Source organism: Erithacus rubecula, assembly GCF_903797595.1.
Source record: "Erithacus rubecula genome assembly, chromosome: 3".
NCBI lineage: Eukaryota > Metazoa > Chordata > Aves > Passeriformes > Muscicapidae > Erithacus > Erithacus rubecula.
The window spans coordinates 40,076,782-40,092,982 of NC_136689.1; the positions used below are offsets into that span (position 1 = coordinate 40,076,782).

Here is a 16,201-nt window from a genome sequence, read left to right on the forward strand (position 1 = left end):
TTATTTATTTTTAATCCTATCTTCACAATAGATTGATATGTTAAAAAGGCTGGGCATGGAAGGCACCTCTTTAAGGATGCAGCTGATTCAGAGTAACACATTTAATAGAATATGTGTGTGCTGTAACCAAAGGATTTGAAACTAGAGTGATGCACAGGCAAAACAACAAAACCAGCTTTTCTGTCCTGAGTACTTTTCTATGTTTATTGGCTTTACATATATATATAGAGTCTACTGCATACGTTGAATATGATAACTCTTTATTCTAAACTTAAGTTTAGCATTTGGAAGTTCAGTTAAATAACTTAGAATTTCATAAATAATTTTGAAATATCTTGATAAAGTGCTTTCATCTTCATGTGTGGGTATTAAAGGTGTTTAAAGCATCTTTAATTCTTTCTTTGGCAATAGGTAAAATGCCTTAAAGTTGCAATTCTTCTAATTTAGAAAGTCAGCAAAACAAAATTGGAGCTTTGGCATTGTATCGGTGGTTACAATGACAGTAAATGGATGTCTCTTCGACTCACTATTGCAGAATGAAAGTCATGAAAGCCAAGGCAGTGTTTGGGGTTTCCAAGCAGCTGTGTGATGGTACTGTGTTTTGACTGTTTTGTCTTACTCAGGTGACTGGAATGATTCATCTATTGTCAGATGTCTGAAGTTACATCTGAAAAGCTATTGCATGTGTCTCACAATTAATTTTACTCTGTAACAGTTTTAATCTTTCATTCTCCGACTAGAAAATGAATCTTGACATGGGAGAGACTAGCTTAAACATTAGCAACAGTATCTTAATTTGTGATGTCTCAGGTCAGCTAGTAATGACGACTGTAATTATTCTCCTATGGCTAAATGGGAGCTGAGGAATTTGTAGTGATTTAATTTTTTATTTCGCCTTTACTTCACCACCATTAGCCCCACCCAGTTTTTGCTATATACAAGCTTAGATAAGATATATTTTGTGTGAAATATATCATGCTTATAATTGGTCCATCACTGAATTTTATTTTCTGGCTTTTGCTTTTGTAAGTCAGCTTCAGGGTTTTTTTTGGGTTTTCTTATGCTTCCATTGCACTCTGGTTTCAACAAAACATTCTTAGCTATGCACATCCTGGTTTTGCTTTGTGAGAGCATGTTCCACACGGTGCCATCTGCTGTCTTCTTTCAGGGCTACCTTCAAGAAGAAAAAGCCACAGAACAGCACATTTGTGGAGAGAGAGTTGAGAGGGCATATGGTCTGGTGGGGATTGAAGCATGAAAGGTCCTGGAACAAACCAGCTTAATTCACATTTGGAGAGCAAGGAGAGGGAAGATTTAGGATTATGTGACCTAAGAACTGTCCCTTGGGAGCTTACACCAGGTCATTCCCAACAACTCGCATATACCCCTGCAGTACATGACTTTTCAACCCCACCTAAATTGAAACTGAACCTCTTGCTTTAGCATCCTACTTTCCCCATTTTCATGGGCAATCACTCATTCACTTTATGTCAGTGGGGCAGCAGCGAAAGGATATGCTTTGATTTAATAAAATGGCTTTAGAAATGAAACCCATCCTTTTACTGTTCTAAGACAGAGGGGCTGTAGCTAACAAACTGTATATGCCAGTGTAGCTGGCTGGTCAGAGGTGGTTTGCTTTTAAAGGGGAATGTTCCTGAACATAGTATAGAGGAGGCAGTGGTGAGTGTAGTCTCTGAATATTTTTGTAATAACATTTGTGACAGCTTCAAAGCATATGTGTGTAATAGCAAGCCTAGCTCATCATAACAGTGTTCCCCCACCTTCACATTTTAAGGTCATTTCTAAGCAAGCATGAGATTTTACTAAAATTATAGAGGAGCACAGTGAAATAGGTCAATATCTATGGTAGAGGAAGACTGAGCAATACTAGAAGTTCTATCACGTAATGAGAAAATAAACATGTAACTTCAATTTCAGATTGTACATGGCAGGAATTTAATATTAATTATAAATACTGTCTTAAATGCTGAGCACTGCAGTCATCACAGTACACCTCATCGTTAGCAATTCTGCGAGAATACCTAAAAAGCAAATAACATTTTGTTATTACCCTTGTGCTTCCTGTGCACAGTCTTTGAAGAAACACTGGTAACCATTAAGTACAATCCACAGGTTACATTAAATTCACGGAAAACTTAGGGTTTCTTTTTAATTTAGACTGACTTGAAATGTTATGAAAGATATAAAATAGAAGTAGTTGATAACTCATATTAAATTCTGCTTGCCATACTTATTTGAGGCTAAATCAGACACTGAAAGTATCTGAATGCAAAATATGGTTAGAAAGATAGACTCCACTCAGTGTATTATGAGAGAGGATGAAGGCCACTTTCAGTTTTCAGCTACTTTCTTGATCTTTGTTTATTTTATTGCTGACATCCTATTCCTACATTAATTTGCTCCAGTGTGGAAATATACGGTACTTTGCAAACAGCTGGAACTCTTTTTGCCCTTAGCTAGGGGCCATCACCCCTTCTGTTGGACTGTATTAATAGAGCATCTGGACACTTTTAATCTGCTTCAGAATAAAATCAATAACAATAGTTGAGGTCTCAGAATTATTTAGGTTGAAGAAGACCTCTTAGAGCAATGGGTCCAGCCAATAACCCAGCACTAGCACATCCAACCTCTTTTGAACTCTTCAAGGGTTGGCGAGTCAGCCACTTCCTGGCTAGCCTGTTCCAATGCTTAACAACTCTTTTGGTGAAGAATTTTTTCCGAATACCTATCTCAATCTCCTCTGGTGCAACTTGACATTTCTTCTTGTTATCGTACTTGTTATGTGGGAGAAGAGACTGACCCCCACCTGGCTGCAACTTCTTTTGAGGTGTTTGCAGAGAGTTATAAAGTTCCCCATAAGCCTTTTTTTTTTTTTTTTTCTCCAGATTGAACAAACCCAGCTCTTTCAGCTGCTCCCCACTGTGCTCCAGGCCCTTCACCACCTTCACTGCTCTTCTCTGGACTCACTCCAGCACTTCAGTGTTCTTTTTGGTCCCAAAACTGTATACAGGATTAGAGATGTGGCTTCACTAGTGCTGAGCACAGGGGGATGATCAAGGGGGACAAGCCCTGATCCTGCTGGCCATACTATTTCTGATGCAAGCCAGGATGCCATGGGTCCTCTTGACACCTGGGCACACACTGGCTCATGTTCAGCTGCTGTTAAACCATGTCCTTTTCCACCATTCAGCTTTCTAGCCACTCTTTTCCAAGCCTGCAGTGTTCAGTGAAGTTGTGATCCAAGTGTAGGACCCAGCACTTAACTTTGTTGAACCTCTTGTAACTGGCCTTGGCACATTATTCCAGCCTGTCCAGATCCCTCTGCAGAGTCTTCCTGCCCTGCAGCAGATCAGCACTCCCACCCAACATCTGCAGACTGACTGAGGGTGCACCTGATCCCTCATCCAGATAATTGATAAAGAAATTAAACTTGCCTGGCCCTGCCCCAACATTGATCACCACTTGTGACCAGCTGCCAACTGGATGTAATTCCATTCACCATCACTCTTTGGGCTTGGCCATCCAGACAGTTGTTTCTCCAGCAAAGAGTGCACCTGTCTAAGCCATGAGCAGTCCAGTTTCTCCAGAATAATATGGAAATGTTGTCAAAGGCTGCAGTAAAGCCTAGATAAACAACATCCACAGTATTTCCCTAAGTGTGTCACCTTGTCATAGGAGGAGATCAGGTTGGTCAAGAGGTACCTGCTCCTCTTAAACCATCCTGACTGGGCCTGATGTCCTGGTTGTCCTGCATGCACTGGGTGTTTATGCTGGAGATGACCTGCTCCATAACCTTCCCTGGCACCAAGGTGAGGTTGACAGGCCTGGAGTTACCTGGATCCTCCTTCACATCCTTCTTGTAGGTGGGCATTACGTTATCTGACTTCGGTCTACTGGGATCTCTCTGGTTAGTCAGGACTGCTGGGAAATGATTGAAAATGGCTTGGTGAGCACTTCTGTCAGCTCCCTCAGTGCCTTTGGGTGGCCCCATGCAGCTTCACATGTGTTTGAGTGGTGCAGTAGATTTCTGACCATTTCTCCTTGTAGTATGGGAGTTTCATTCTGCTGCTCATCCCAGTGTTCCAACTCAGGGAGCTGGGTACTCAAACAACAGCTGGTCTTAGTGTAAAAGGCAAAGAAGCATTGGGTACTCCATCCTTTGTCACTGTTTCCTTCCACATCCAGCAAAGCATGGAGGTCTTCCTTTGCCCTCCCTTTGATGCCGATGTATTTATAGAAGCATTTTTTTGTTGTCTTTTACAGTTTCTTTAAAGTGGTTTGCTTTTTTGCTGTGATTCAATCTAATTTATCCTATTTGTGGACAGAAGCAGATTAGGAGTGCTTCTGCAGTCCTTGTAGCTAGCAAAGGTTAGTTGAAGGATAACTGCCACAGTTAAATTTGCATATGTAATTTAGTGCAAGGCATTCTATACCTTTTTTACCATTAACACCTTTGTACTTTGGGCTTTATTCATGTGTTTTTCTTTTCAGGTTTATATTGTAGGGCATAATTAGATATGTCTCTAGGTTCCTGTAAACCCTATGTGTATTGTTTGGTTTGTTCTGCAGGTGGTTCTATCTATATACATACATACCCACAGGTGAAAATTGCCTGATTGATTCTATAGTCGTTAGGAATGCAATGTCTGTGTCTATTTATGTCAGCTTACTGAAAGGTTAAGCAGAATTTGAGCAGACATATTTAAGTTAGATAAAATTAGGTCTTTAACAGGACAGAAATTCTTCAAGTTAGACTGTGTCTGTTCTGCTCTGATGACCCTTTGTATTATCCACAAAAAAAAAGTCAGTAAGTTGATATGGCAATGGATGAAGTTCAACAGGTGCACTATGAGAGATCCAGATTCTTGGACTAAACATGATCTACCTACAGAGAGACCAATGGATAGCAAGTATAGTCAGAGAATTCAGGCAAGGGAGACTGACCTACATGCAGGAGGAAGAATAGCAGATACATTAAGAAATGTACTAAAGAGCAAATATGTAAGGATTTTTGGATTAGAAGCTACCTTATTTTAACTTACTAAACTGACTTAGATGTGCAGCCACAACACTGTAGATACTTTTAGTTCCTGTCAGCTAAAGAGCTTTCTGTTGCCATAATTTGCACAGTGGTTTGATATCTAATTTCTGATTCTGGCTGGATTTACCCTTTGTGTTATGAAGAAGTTAAAGTAACTGACTCTTGACTATTGAGGGTTGTACAAAATAATTTCTGCTAAAGCTTTTCTATGGTGCTATAATTGTTTAAGCGTTCTGTTAGAAATAAGATTGTCATTGCTTAAATATTGTCTGTGGTTTGAGGGATCTGGAGCCTTTCTAAGGGTCCTGTTTGCTTTTTACCATGTCTTGTATTTTACAGGGTAGAAGCAGTCAGACTGATGTCTTAAATTTCACTTAATGGAAAGTGAAGTTTGTTCAAATGCATTTTGGATGTAGCTGGTACTTTCTCGATTTCATATAGGTGACTTTATTATGTAATACAGATGATGGCTGTGCCACATACTTCTAAGAAGTTAAAATATTATTAAATATCTGCAATGAATAGCAGATTTCCTTTGTTGTACTCTGTATTCCAGACTATTACAAAAGCTAGTATTCACTTCATATTGTAGATATTTAGGTGCTACAGGTTGCTTTTCTATACTGGGAGAAGGTGAAAAAAGTGTCTTGGGAGCTAGATGTCCTCTGTTCCCTGTTACTTTTTATGAAGTAGTCATGTTCACCTCAATGATTTTTAGTATCAAATTTTTCACAGAAAGGATATTTTACTCTTAAAATATATTGTTTAGCTAATAGCTTTTTAATTCCTTCCTGCCAAGCACATCCTCATGTATCAGCCTTTAACTTAGAAGACCTTGGAGTTAATCTGTATCCATCATGTTTAAAACAAGTACAGCACAAAATCTGATCTGGAAAAACACCCTCTTGAACATACTCTTGAATTCTGTGTAAAGCCTTCAGAGTTGCAGCATACCAGGCTTATTGTGCCACAGACTAGCCCAAAAGCACTCAGAAAGAAACAAACATAGCACTATAGGAGTTTTTGAGTTTGTGGTAGTTAATACTGTATTGAGGAGAGAATTGATACCTCTCGAGAGGGTGATGCAGTCAAAAGGTGTAGAGCCAACATTGTCATCAATTTGGATGTCAGTTGTAGTGTGGTATCTGAGGTAAAGTGTATGTCTATAAAAAAGAAAATAGACATTCCGGTTTTGCCTGTAAAAATTTCAAATTACTCTGTTTCCATCTTTTCTTTGAAACCTCTAGGGAATTTTTGACTGTCCCAAGAAAAATGTCATCATCACTTTCTTCTTAGGTCTAAAATGTCCTTACATCTTATGAATGGCAGAATTGGTTGGCAAAGTATGCCTTTTAATATTGATAAAACCAGTGCTTTTCATAATAATTTGCCTTGAGATATGGAGTAGTTAAAAGCAAGACAGAGAAAAAGTCATAAAAAACCTAATAGGCATCAGGGGAAGTGTCTGAAGTTGTAGACAGATACACGCCCACTACATGGTGATGGGAAGCATATCGTGGTTTTGGATGGTGGTATATGGTGTGAAAAATACAAATTGTGATCATGGAGTGCTCTCAAAAGCTCACAGTTTCTTAGCAAAATTACTGGAGGTGCCCTGGGTTCTCTGAAGAAGCAGAGTGACTGTATGCTCCTTGTAGAATTTTGTATCGTTAAACTACTGGCAGCCTGCAGTTCCTGATTTTAGCACTTGTGAAGCGTAACATCTTATTGCAGGCAGGGAAAATTCCATGCCAAGTAGTGGCAGTAGAAAGGCTGTAATCCTTCTTAAACACATTGGGGACATTCTGATATTCTTAATGGTAATTATTAATGGTTATTCTATAAACATTCTGGTATTCTTTGGGATTTCCATTGAGCTCAGTTGTATGTTGGGCCTCAGAAAATGGGTGCCCTGCTAATTGTGTCATCTACCCTTTTTCCTGCCTTGGCTTTCTCCTGGTTTACCTTCAGGGATTATTCTAAACATTTTACGAAAGGAGTTTTGTTTCTCAGCTGGATTCCAGGAACAGAAAATTCTTCCTCATTTGACTCAAAATTTCCATTGTTTTTGAAGCTAGGTGGCCACATCACTGCCATTTTGTTACATCATTATTCTTAATAATCTTAGTATAACAAGGGAGCCCTTTGTCACATTTTTCTGAGTGGGTGGGTTTGTTCAGAGTTATGAAATCTGAAATCAGAAGCAGGTCCACGACCAAATTTGAACCTGAGGAAACTCAGAATGGCATACTGCTTTCAATTCTTTTGTCAAAGGCTTGTGATTGACAGCTTGAAGGACGTGTATTCCTCTTTTCAAATGGCCCTACCTGCATCAAAACCTGTACAGGTCATCAGATCCTCCCTAAATGTAGGGCAGCCTCGGGACCCGCTAAGAATGCTAAAAGAAATTATGTATCCAGATATTTTTGATAGAAAAATGCAAAAACTAAACAATCAAAAATCACTTATTTAACCCCCTAAAACCACCAGAATTAGGATGATACTAAACTCTGCATCAGTCAAAGGGTTTTTTGTTTTGGTTTGTTTTTTTTATGGTGGACTTGTCTTAATAATCATCTTTCAATCAAGTTTAGCAAGAACTGTGCAAACCTGTTCTGTGTCCCTTGTGAAAGATGGGGTAGAGTTCATGTGCTCATCACTCCCTGGGTGGTTGTTGTCTGGGGAGGTACAGAAACTTGAGTTTGCAAAGTGATAACAATTTCCACATTAAACCATGGAAGTTGTGTATCCAGAGAAATAAAAAAAAAAAAAAAAAAAAAAAAAAAAAAAGATTTGTGGTCACATAAGGACTTAAAATATATATCAATGTGCTAATTAGGGACAAATTATATGGTGTCTGTATTACACTTAGGACCTAATGAAACCATTCCACTGACAGTAATGTAAGTTAAAAATAAAGTAATGTGAGATTTTCCTGAAATAAAATCACCTGGTTGGTTCCTTTTGCAGTCAGTTTTGGCTCAGATAAACAGAGGATCGCCCTCTATCTCATGGGTTCTTACACATGAGAGAGTTAGCACTTGGTGTATGTTTTCTGCAGTCTTACTGTCAGGTCTAACACCTTAGGTTTGGGTTGTGGGGACTAGGAAAAGCAATTTACGTGTCATTAGTACTTTTGCGTGGAGGTATTGCTGCTCCAAAATTCTAATCTTGATTATTTGAATATGGGTTAAATGCCCATACATACACTTACTGAGGTTATAAAGTAACACAAGTAAAAATCTTCCTGATGAGAGACTTCATTAGTGCTTGGATTCATTATGTGGTTGATGGGTGCTACACTTCCATTTTAAAAACCTTGTGTTGAACTCATTGTGTTAATTGCTCATTTGCAGATACAGAGCTCAGAATGAGACTTGCAGGATGTTGTGCTTGTAGTATAGTCTGTGGGCAAGCAGGTGTTTTAAAATTTAATTTTGAATACTGTATATATGTTTCTTTATTTCAATAGAAGTTACTGAAGCTTCTCATTAGATTTTCCATAAAGTGTTGCTGAATATATTCTTCTTTTGGATGCACAGAATATGTCGGATACAGAGTCAATCCCAACTATCTTTTTTCAAGAATCTAGACTTGCTATCTCTAATTAGATTCTGTATGGCCGAATTGATTCTGTAATCTACATTTGCATTAAAAACTGACTCCTAGAATTACTCAGATCGCTTGTAATGTTCACAGTTTGTATCTTGTCATTTTTCTGAGTCTGCAGATGTGAAAATTTTGTGCATCTGCAGCTGAAGACTTTTAGAGCACAGAAGCCTTTATAATTGAAGGCTTAGAAAATTTTCAACAGATTCTGCTTGTAAGGAGATTACATATTCTCAGATGGCTGTAAAATGCTGGATAAAAAGTCTAGATGATGGGGCAATAATAGCATGAAATTGATTGGGGTTTAGACAGTCACCATTCCCACAAGAAGCAACACACTGGTCTTGCACTCTTGGAATGGAGGGGTCAAATGAATTCCATTGCTGTCGGTGTAATTTTCCATAAGTGTTGTTAATATCTGGATGAAGTAACTGCATTGCCATACATGTGCTGATCTTTTCTGTATGTTCTTTTTTCTCAGTAGGCTGAATTTTATTTTAATACTCACCTTAAATAGTACTTTGTCAAGAAAATACTAAACCTAGGAACGTCAAAGATGTCTCTTTATAAATATAGCAGTAATTGTTGCTGTGAAGTGCTGAAGAATTCTGTAGCTCCTGGATAGAAAGTGATTGCTGTGACTAGCATTAAGTAATCATCCTACAGTATTGCCTTGTGTCATCAAAAAGGCACTTCGTAGCAAGGAATAAAAATCAAACCTAAGCATGAACAGATAGTTAAGATTATGTATTAACAGTGCATAATATATAAGTGAAAACTTCACAGGCTTTGCTTTGTAAGTTGCCTAGTTAAGCTTTCTAAATTAATGTTGCTACTAAAAAAAAGATTATGCCTCTGTTTCAGTTATTTTACTGTTGCTGCTTGTATTCTGTTCTGTTAAAATATATGAAACAAGAACTGTATTTTTATTAACTTATCTCCAGTTGTCTACTGAATAATCTGTAATGTAGGTATCTCCAACAGTGCCACAAAATTAATGGTACCATACACAGAGCACTTAGGTGATCATTAGGGCATGCCCCCAAAGGTTCAAACTACAATACCAGCCTAGTTTGGTGGTTGATGCTTTGAATTCTGAAATGAGCAGACTTAGGATTGTTTATTCCTTTAAAGCTTAGCTTGGAGGAGGAAATAGTTCAAACTACAGACATGACAGAAAGAGGCAAGAAAGAAAGCAAAGCATCACTTTTCCTCCTAAAGCGTGAACTGAAATAAGTCAGTGTTTCCTGGTGTAAGGCCCTTAGCTGAATATTATCAAGTGTGTATCTTCTTCACAGCATGGACTGAGAACTTGAATATTTAACTCAGTTTTTCTAGCTAAGTATTTAATTAACATGTGCTTCACATAATTTTGTTCTTTATTCTTCTCAGGTCTGTTTCAAATCGACTTGCCTCAAGGGGGTGAGGCAGGATTGAGGGAATCTTGGGAAATGGATAATCTGTTTCCATACCTCAAGATCAAATGTGAGGGTTGAGAGTGGCAGAAAAGGGATCCTGTCCTTCACTCTGGTTTTGACACATCGTACTGCATGCTGTTTAGTCAGTGCAGCCAGCAGTGTACTTCAGTTCCAGTGTCTCCTTGGATAGGATGGAGTAGGTCAGAAGGAGGGTTGGATAAAATCCATAAATACCACCTCTTATTGCTGCTGCAAGTCAAAGAACTGGGGCATGCAGTGATCCCCAAACCTGACATGCAACTGCTACCCAGCACTGGCTGTTCTTGCCTCTGTTCTGATTCTTCCCTCACGTGCAGCCCCTGAATCTCCCAAATGCAGGTATAGGCAAAGGTGGTTTTTCTAATATCTTCCAGGGCTATTTTACGCCCCTGTGAAACCTATAGATAGTTGCAGGTACTGTGATTGCATTGCAGTAGAAATACAATACAACTGTGCTGCATTTCAAGCACAGTTTGAAAAGTACCGAGATAGTAAGAAGGTGTGACTGGTTTGTGATTCTCACTGTTTGTTAGCAGTGCTCTCCATTCTGTCTTAAAGGGAAACATTTTCACAAGATTCAGGCTTGTCCCTAACAGAGAAAAGTGCCATGGAGAGCTATCAAAGCATAATGCTGGATCATGTGATTGCCAGACTACAGTTTTCTCTGGTGCACTGCCCATTGCTGCCAATTTGTTGATGCCTGAAACTGGCTTTGATAGCAACATCACAGCAATCTTTTCCTGATGTGTGCATATGTTTATGTTGACATTTTTACTTATTTTTGTTTGCAGGTAGCCTAGTGGGAGGTGAAGTGGGCACTTTTTTTTTTTAAAGTCAAAGATTCTAAATATTTTTAGATTTAGGTTTTGTGTCTAGAAGGTTGTGTCTTGTTCTCGTGGGTCTTCTCACGGTGAAAAATTAATGTACCTATAGTATTGCCAGTAATTTCTGCTGTAAAGACATGCCCAGCTGTCACTGCATGCTTTCATTTGTGTCAAAAGAATCACTTTTTTTGAAAGAAGGGCTAATAGATTTATCTGTCTAAGAGCATATTAGGAGGGAAGATTAAATTCTTACCTCTGAAGTGGTAGAAGTAAAATGCTGTTAGGTTGCATTTCAATTTTGAGTGGTAATTCATTCTTATTAGAGACTTAATGGGATGCTGCCAAAGCTCAAGACAGTTGTTCGCATCCTTCTGAAGTCAGTTACGAAGCTTTGCTATTTGGAAACATGACGAGAATGTCAATATGTATTCTTCTTGCCTATTTCATTTGTTTAACTAATCTTTTGATGCTGTAAAAGTAAATATTAGTCATACTTTTGTAGCCTCTGTGAGTTTGAGTCATGACTTAAAAATTTGAAAGTAATCCATGTTAGTAAACATCTTTCTTGTTCCCTTTTTGAAGTTCTAGGATAACATTCTCTGGGTTGTCAGTGTTTTCAGTCCAATCTAGCTGGATGGATTCTGTGTGTCCTGTGCAATATGAAACTCCTGATTTGTTACGTACCATACTGCAGGCACTTGGCACTAAACAAATTAACAACAGACCTTGCTATCCTAAGATAAGAGGCTAATTTTATAGGTACAGCATTTCAGAAATCACATTAGAGATGACAGTTCAGAACTGGAGAATTAATTAATATTTAGAAATCTTGTCAAACGGGAATAGTTGTAGGCTTATTAGAAACCAATGTCACATTGCTGTTCGAATCAGAGATTTCTAGGTCAGAATGACTGATGTTCATGTGAATTTTCTTATAGAAACGTGGCTAATGACTTCTGAAAGTCCACAGTTTTATCAGTTAATGTATCCTGTACATCTGTTTAACATATGTAAGAGTGTTCCTGAAAGTACTTCACTCTTCGTTATTTATTTATTTTTAATGTCATTTGACTGACACTGTGATAGTTCAGATACTTGAAATATGCAAATTTGCTGACATCTGAGCCTGAATTTCAGTTCTTTTTGTTCTTCCACTGTGTAGATAAGATATCTGCTCATGACCTCAATGTGGCTTTATTTCAGATATTACTTGTACAGATTAAACAATTAGGAACTTAATAGGGTTTGCAGTCTTAAATGACCTTAACTTTATTCTGTGGAAACGAATTAGTTCAAAGTAAACCTGTGATATTTTGGGAATCCTAGATATGCAAAGTAATTTGATTTAGTTTAAAAATTTTTGTCAGAAGGGATGCGTATTTCTGATGTAAGGGGATACTTCCATAAAATAGATAAAAACACAAGCTTTTCTGGGCTTGAATTTTAGCACTGTCTTTGAAAGTCGTTCGTGATAGTTTGGCAGTCTAACCTTTTGTCTCTTATGGTATTGCATTTCGTCACCAGAACTTCTACTTAATTAATGAATAAAATCTTTAACACTTCTTTAACTGATGAATTTCACATGGTTAACCAAAATTCAATTGACGTATCTATTAGAAGGGTTGGCTTTGTGAGTACTGCTTGTTTTAGAAGTTGTGTTCACCCAGGCTTTTCTCTACAAAGCTTCACATTCTCAGAATCTGTAGCCTTTTTAGTTTGGCCTTTGAATAATCATGAAAGAGTTGTTTTAGGATAACATGCACTGTAGTGCTTCTTGCAGCCTTAGACTTAATTTCAAGAACTAATGGACATTTTAATAGTTTAAAAGATTTGTTGTTGGGTGTTTGAGGTATTTTGTGCCAGAAAGGTAGAAGATGAATGCTTTAATATCAGTCTGTTGGTGTTTTCTAATGGTTTTTACACAGTGGAGAAGGCTGAACTGAAGGTGTGCATGAGAGACCTTTTGTTGTACAAGAAATTCTCTGCCACAGAGAATGTACAAACTTTGAAGATAAAACTTCATCTACAGAGGTTCTACATTGTGTAAATTCTTACTGATTGAAAGAAGGTTGATAGTGTGAACAGTCTGATTCCTGTTGCCTGTTATTGAATGAGTCACCTGTCAATTTTACATGAAGTAGGGCAGCAGCAAATGTAGCATGTAGCTGTCCTGTCTCAGAATGGGAGTCTTGCATTGACTGCATTTGGAAGACTGTATTTGAAAATGACTGGTTTTAGGAAGTAATTAAAAAAATAACCACTGTTGTGTCAGAGTGAAAGAAAACTTTTAATGTTTACACATAAAAATGAACTCACCAAAAACTGTAAACTGTCATCTGTGATATATGCACTGGCTGTAGAAGAGAAGAAAATACAGTGGTTAGTAGCTGAGAACTTAATAATTTAGTCCACAGGTTTAGAGAGGGTCATTGTACTTACATAGTAGATGAGATGCTAAAGTTCTTGATTTTTATCTTATCCTTCTTTTTCTTTCTAGGTTTAACTATAGATCAACACATCATCTTGCATCTCATGGGTTTTATGAATTTTTAAATTGGTTTGACGAAAGAGCATGGTATCCACTAGGAAGAATAGTAGGTGGAACTGTAAGTATTGCAATAATAACTTTATTAAAAGAAAATCAATTTAATAAGTAAAAAATAATTAAAGATTACTTTTCAGGACATTTTTTGAACTTTCAATACAAATTTGACACTGCTGAAAGGAGAATCTTAAGAAAATATGCTTTTAATTGTCAAATTGCTGCAGTGAGAATATCAAGATGTTTTTAAATTTCAGTTGCAGAAATAGAGTAAGTCAACATGCCTTAGTCTATATCCAGTAGCACATTGTGACCAAGAAATACAGAACTTCCTTACATGTGAAATTTTAAATAGTAACAAATAAGGGTATTACGACTCCTGCAATTCTGGTATATGAAATCAAAAACAAAATTCTGGTATATGAAATCAAAACAGGAAAAGCAATTTTTTTAAAAAACTTTTTTTTTTAATTGTTACCTAAGTCTCTTAAAGTACAAGTCTTAATGCAATGATGTATGCTGACTAGGCTTCATGTATGTATGGAAAAAAGTTAGGATTTCACTGGGAGAAAACCTTGTGAAATTAGATCAGTGTGGCATCTGATCATCATCATCATTCATACATCACCTGTACAAAGTATCAGGACTAGTTAAGATTGGTATTAATGCAAGTTACAAGACAGAAAAGGTGTACAAAGCAATGTTATCAAATCAGAATGCAAATATCATTCATTGAAATAGCTTTAGGAACACTAAGTAAGGCAGCCATGTGTTTCTTAAAGTGTGATACTTCATTAAGGCTTTTTAGTATATACCACTTAAAGGCTTTTACAAGTTTTTTCTAGGGGTTAGATCACTGTTTGTTTTAGTATCTTTGAGATACTGGACACTCTTTATGCAGCGTGTAAGTGCATGTTTTCCATACCTGTCTTTTACAAAATAAAATCTCTTAGGAAAAGTAATTTAGCTACATGCAGGGGAACAACGTTCAGTGATCTGTTAATTTAATTTAGTACAATGTCCTTCTTAGTTTTTGAAAGAAACTAAGGCAGGTGAAGTGCATATTAACTGTTCTAGGATGTATTGATTTTTCTAATGTTGATAAATGTGGGAGGGTAGAATTCCTATTAAGAATATTCTGAAGTTCTCTAGTATTCTGTGTTGTGTTCAATAGATTAGTGTAAGTCTATGGTACCTTTCCTGGAGCACATCTTAATTCAGTTTTACAGAAATTTGTTTTACTCCCTCATATCCAAGGATGTCTCCAGATATCTTGCAAAAATATATTACTCAACTGCCTGACCATCATCTTTTCAACTTTAAAAAATTAAGTCTTGTTGAAGCACATTTTCTTTCTTCATTGGTACCAAGAAGTAAAAGAATAGCATGATATATTTTAAAGGAAAATGGGTTTAACTGGGAAATTTTGGCTTTCTTCTTGGTGTCTTAGGCTTTTGGGGCTTGTTTTTTGATTTATTTTTTCCTTTAAACTGGTAGCTGGCTTCAAATTCTCTTGCAGATTCTGCTTTCTGCTTCCATGTCTTAATGACAAGTTCTTTTCATTGTATGATAAATGTCAAGCAAGATGGAATATTATCTGTATGCTGCTCATTCATTTATGAAGTAGTTTATATGTTATTGTTAGCATTTGGATAAAATTTAAAGAGCCTAGGCTATTCAGTGATGTTGTCAAAACATGATTAAAGTAGTACTAAAATAATTCTGTTAGCTTATGCTAATACTCACAGCTATATCTGTTCAAAAAATTACTGTTTCATTGCAAGTTCTATGTAAACAAACCTACCATGATAGTTTCCTGTAATAACCAGTGTTCTGGTTTGTTTTGGTTTTTATCTCCATGTAGGTATACCCAGGACTGATGGTGACAGCAGGCCTTATACATTGGATTTTAAATATGCTTAATGTGACAGTCCATATAAGAGATGTATGTGTGTTTCTAGCACCAGTTTTCAGCGGCCTTACAGCAATTTCTACTTTCCTGCTCACCAGAGAACTGTGGAACCAGGGAGCAGGGCTTTTAGCTGCCTGTTTTATCGCCATAGTTCCAGGTTACATATCCCGATCAGTAGCAGGATCGTTTGACAATGAAGGCATAGCTATTTTTGCACTGCAGTTCACATACTATTTATGGGTAAGTAATTGCTGAGTCTTTTGCTTTGGAAAGGTTTTTTGGTTCCTCCTCCAGCCAAATGAGTGATTTTTCTTAGAATCCATTGAATTGTTATTTTCCTCCCTCTCATCCCTCTTCCCCTTGGCTCTTGATTAAGCAAGTGCTGAGAAGTCACGTGGTCTGAACCACTCCATAATCATGCTCTTCAGTTTGCTGTGTAAAAGCACAGTTCCACTGAAGCATGTGTCCCCTGGAGTAGTAAAAAATGATGATGAGTCTATAAATTTAAAGCAAACAGAGGGGTTGTTTGTTTTCCAGTTTGGGGTATTAGTATTGTGTCCATCAAATGTTAGCCTCCTTATACAGCTGGTGAAAAGCAGTAGTCTCTGAATATGAAGTGCTTTAAATTGTCTTCTGGGAAGACTTTTGACTGTATGGAGGGTTTGGGCTTTGAGCTAAGGATCCAAATTAAATAGTCAAAGCTATCTAGATTCAGATACTAGTGTTACTTGTGTGCTTAAAAAAAGCAGCCTTATGTCTTTTTATTCTGCTTGCTAAAGCAGAATGTCTGCCTCT

General features: G+C 37.3%; 1 protein-coding gene across 1 annotated transcript in view; it reads left to right on the forward strand.

Moving 5' to 3' along the window:
- STT3B (STT3 oligosaccharyltransferase complex catalytic subunit B) overlaps positions 1-16,201 on the forward strand; it is a 50,994-nt gene that overhangs the window by 8,999 nt on the left and 25,794 nt on the right. Inside the window, exons 2-3 of the mRNA XM_079301439.1 lie at positions 13,450-13,558; positions 15,359-15,646. Of these exons, the coding sequence (XP_079157565.1) occupies positions 13,450-13,558; positions 15,359-15,646 (397 nt within the window). The remainder of the gene's footprint in view (positions 1-13,449; positions 13,559-15,358; positions 15,647-16,201) is intronic.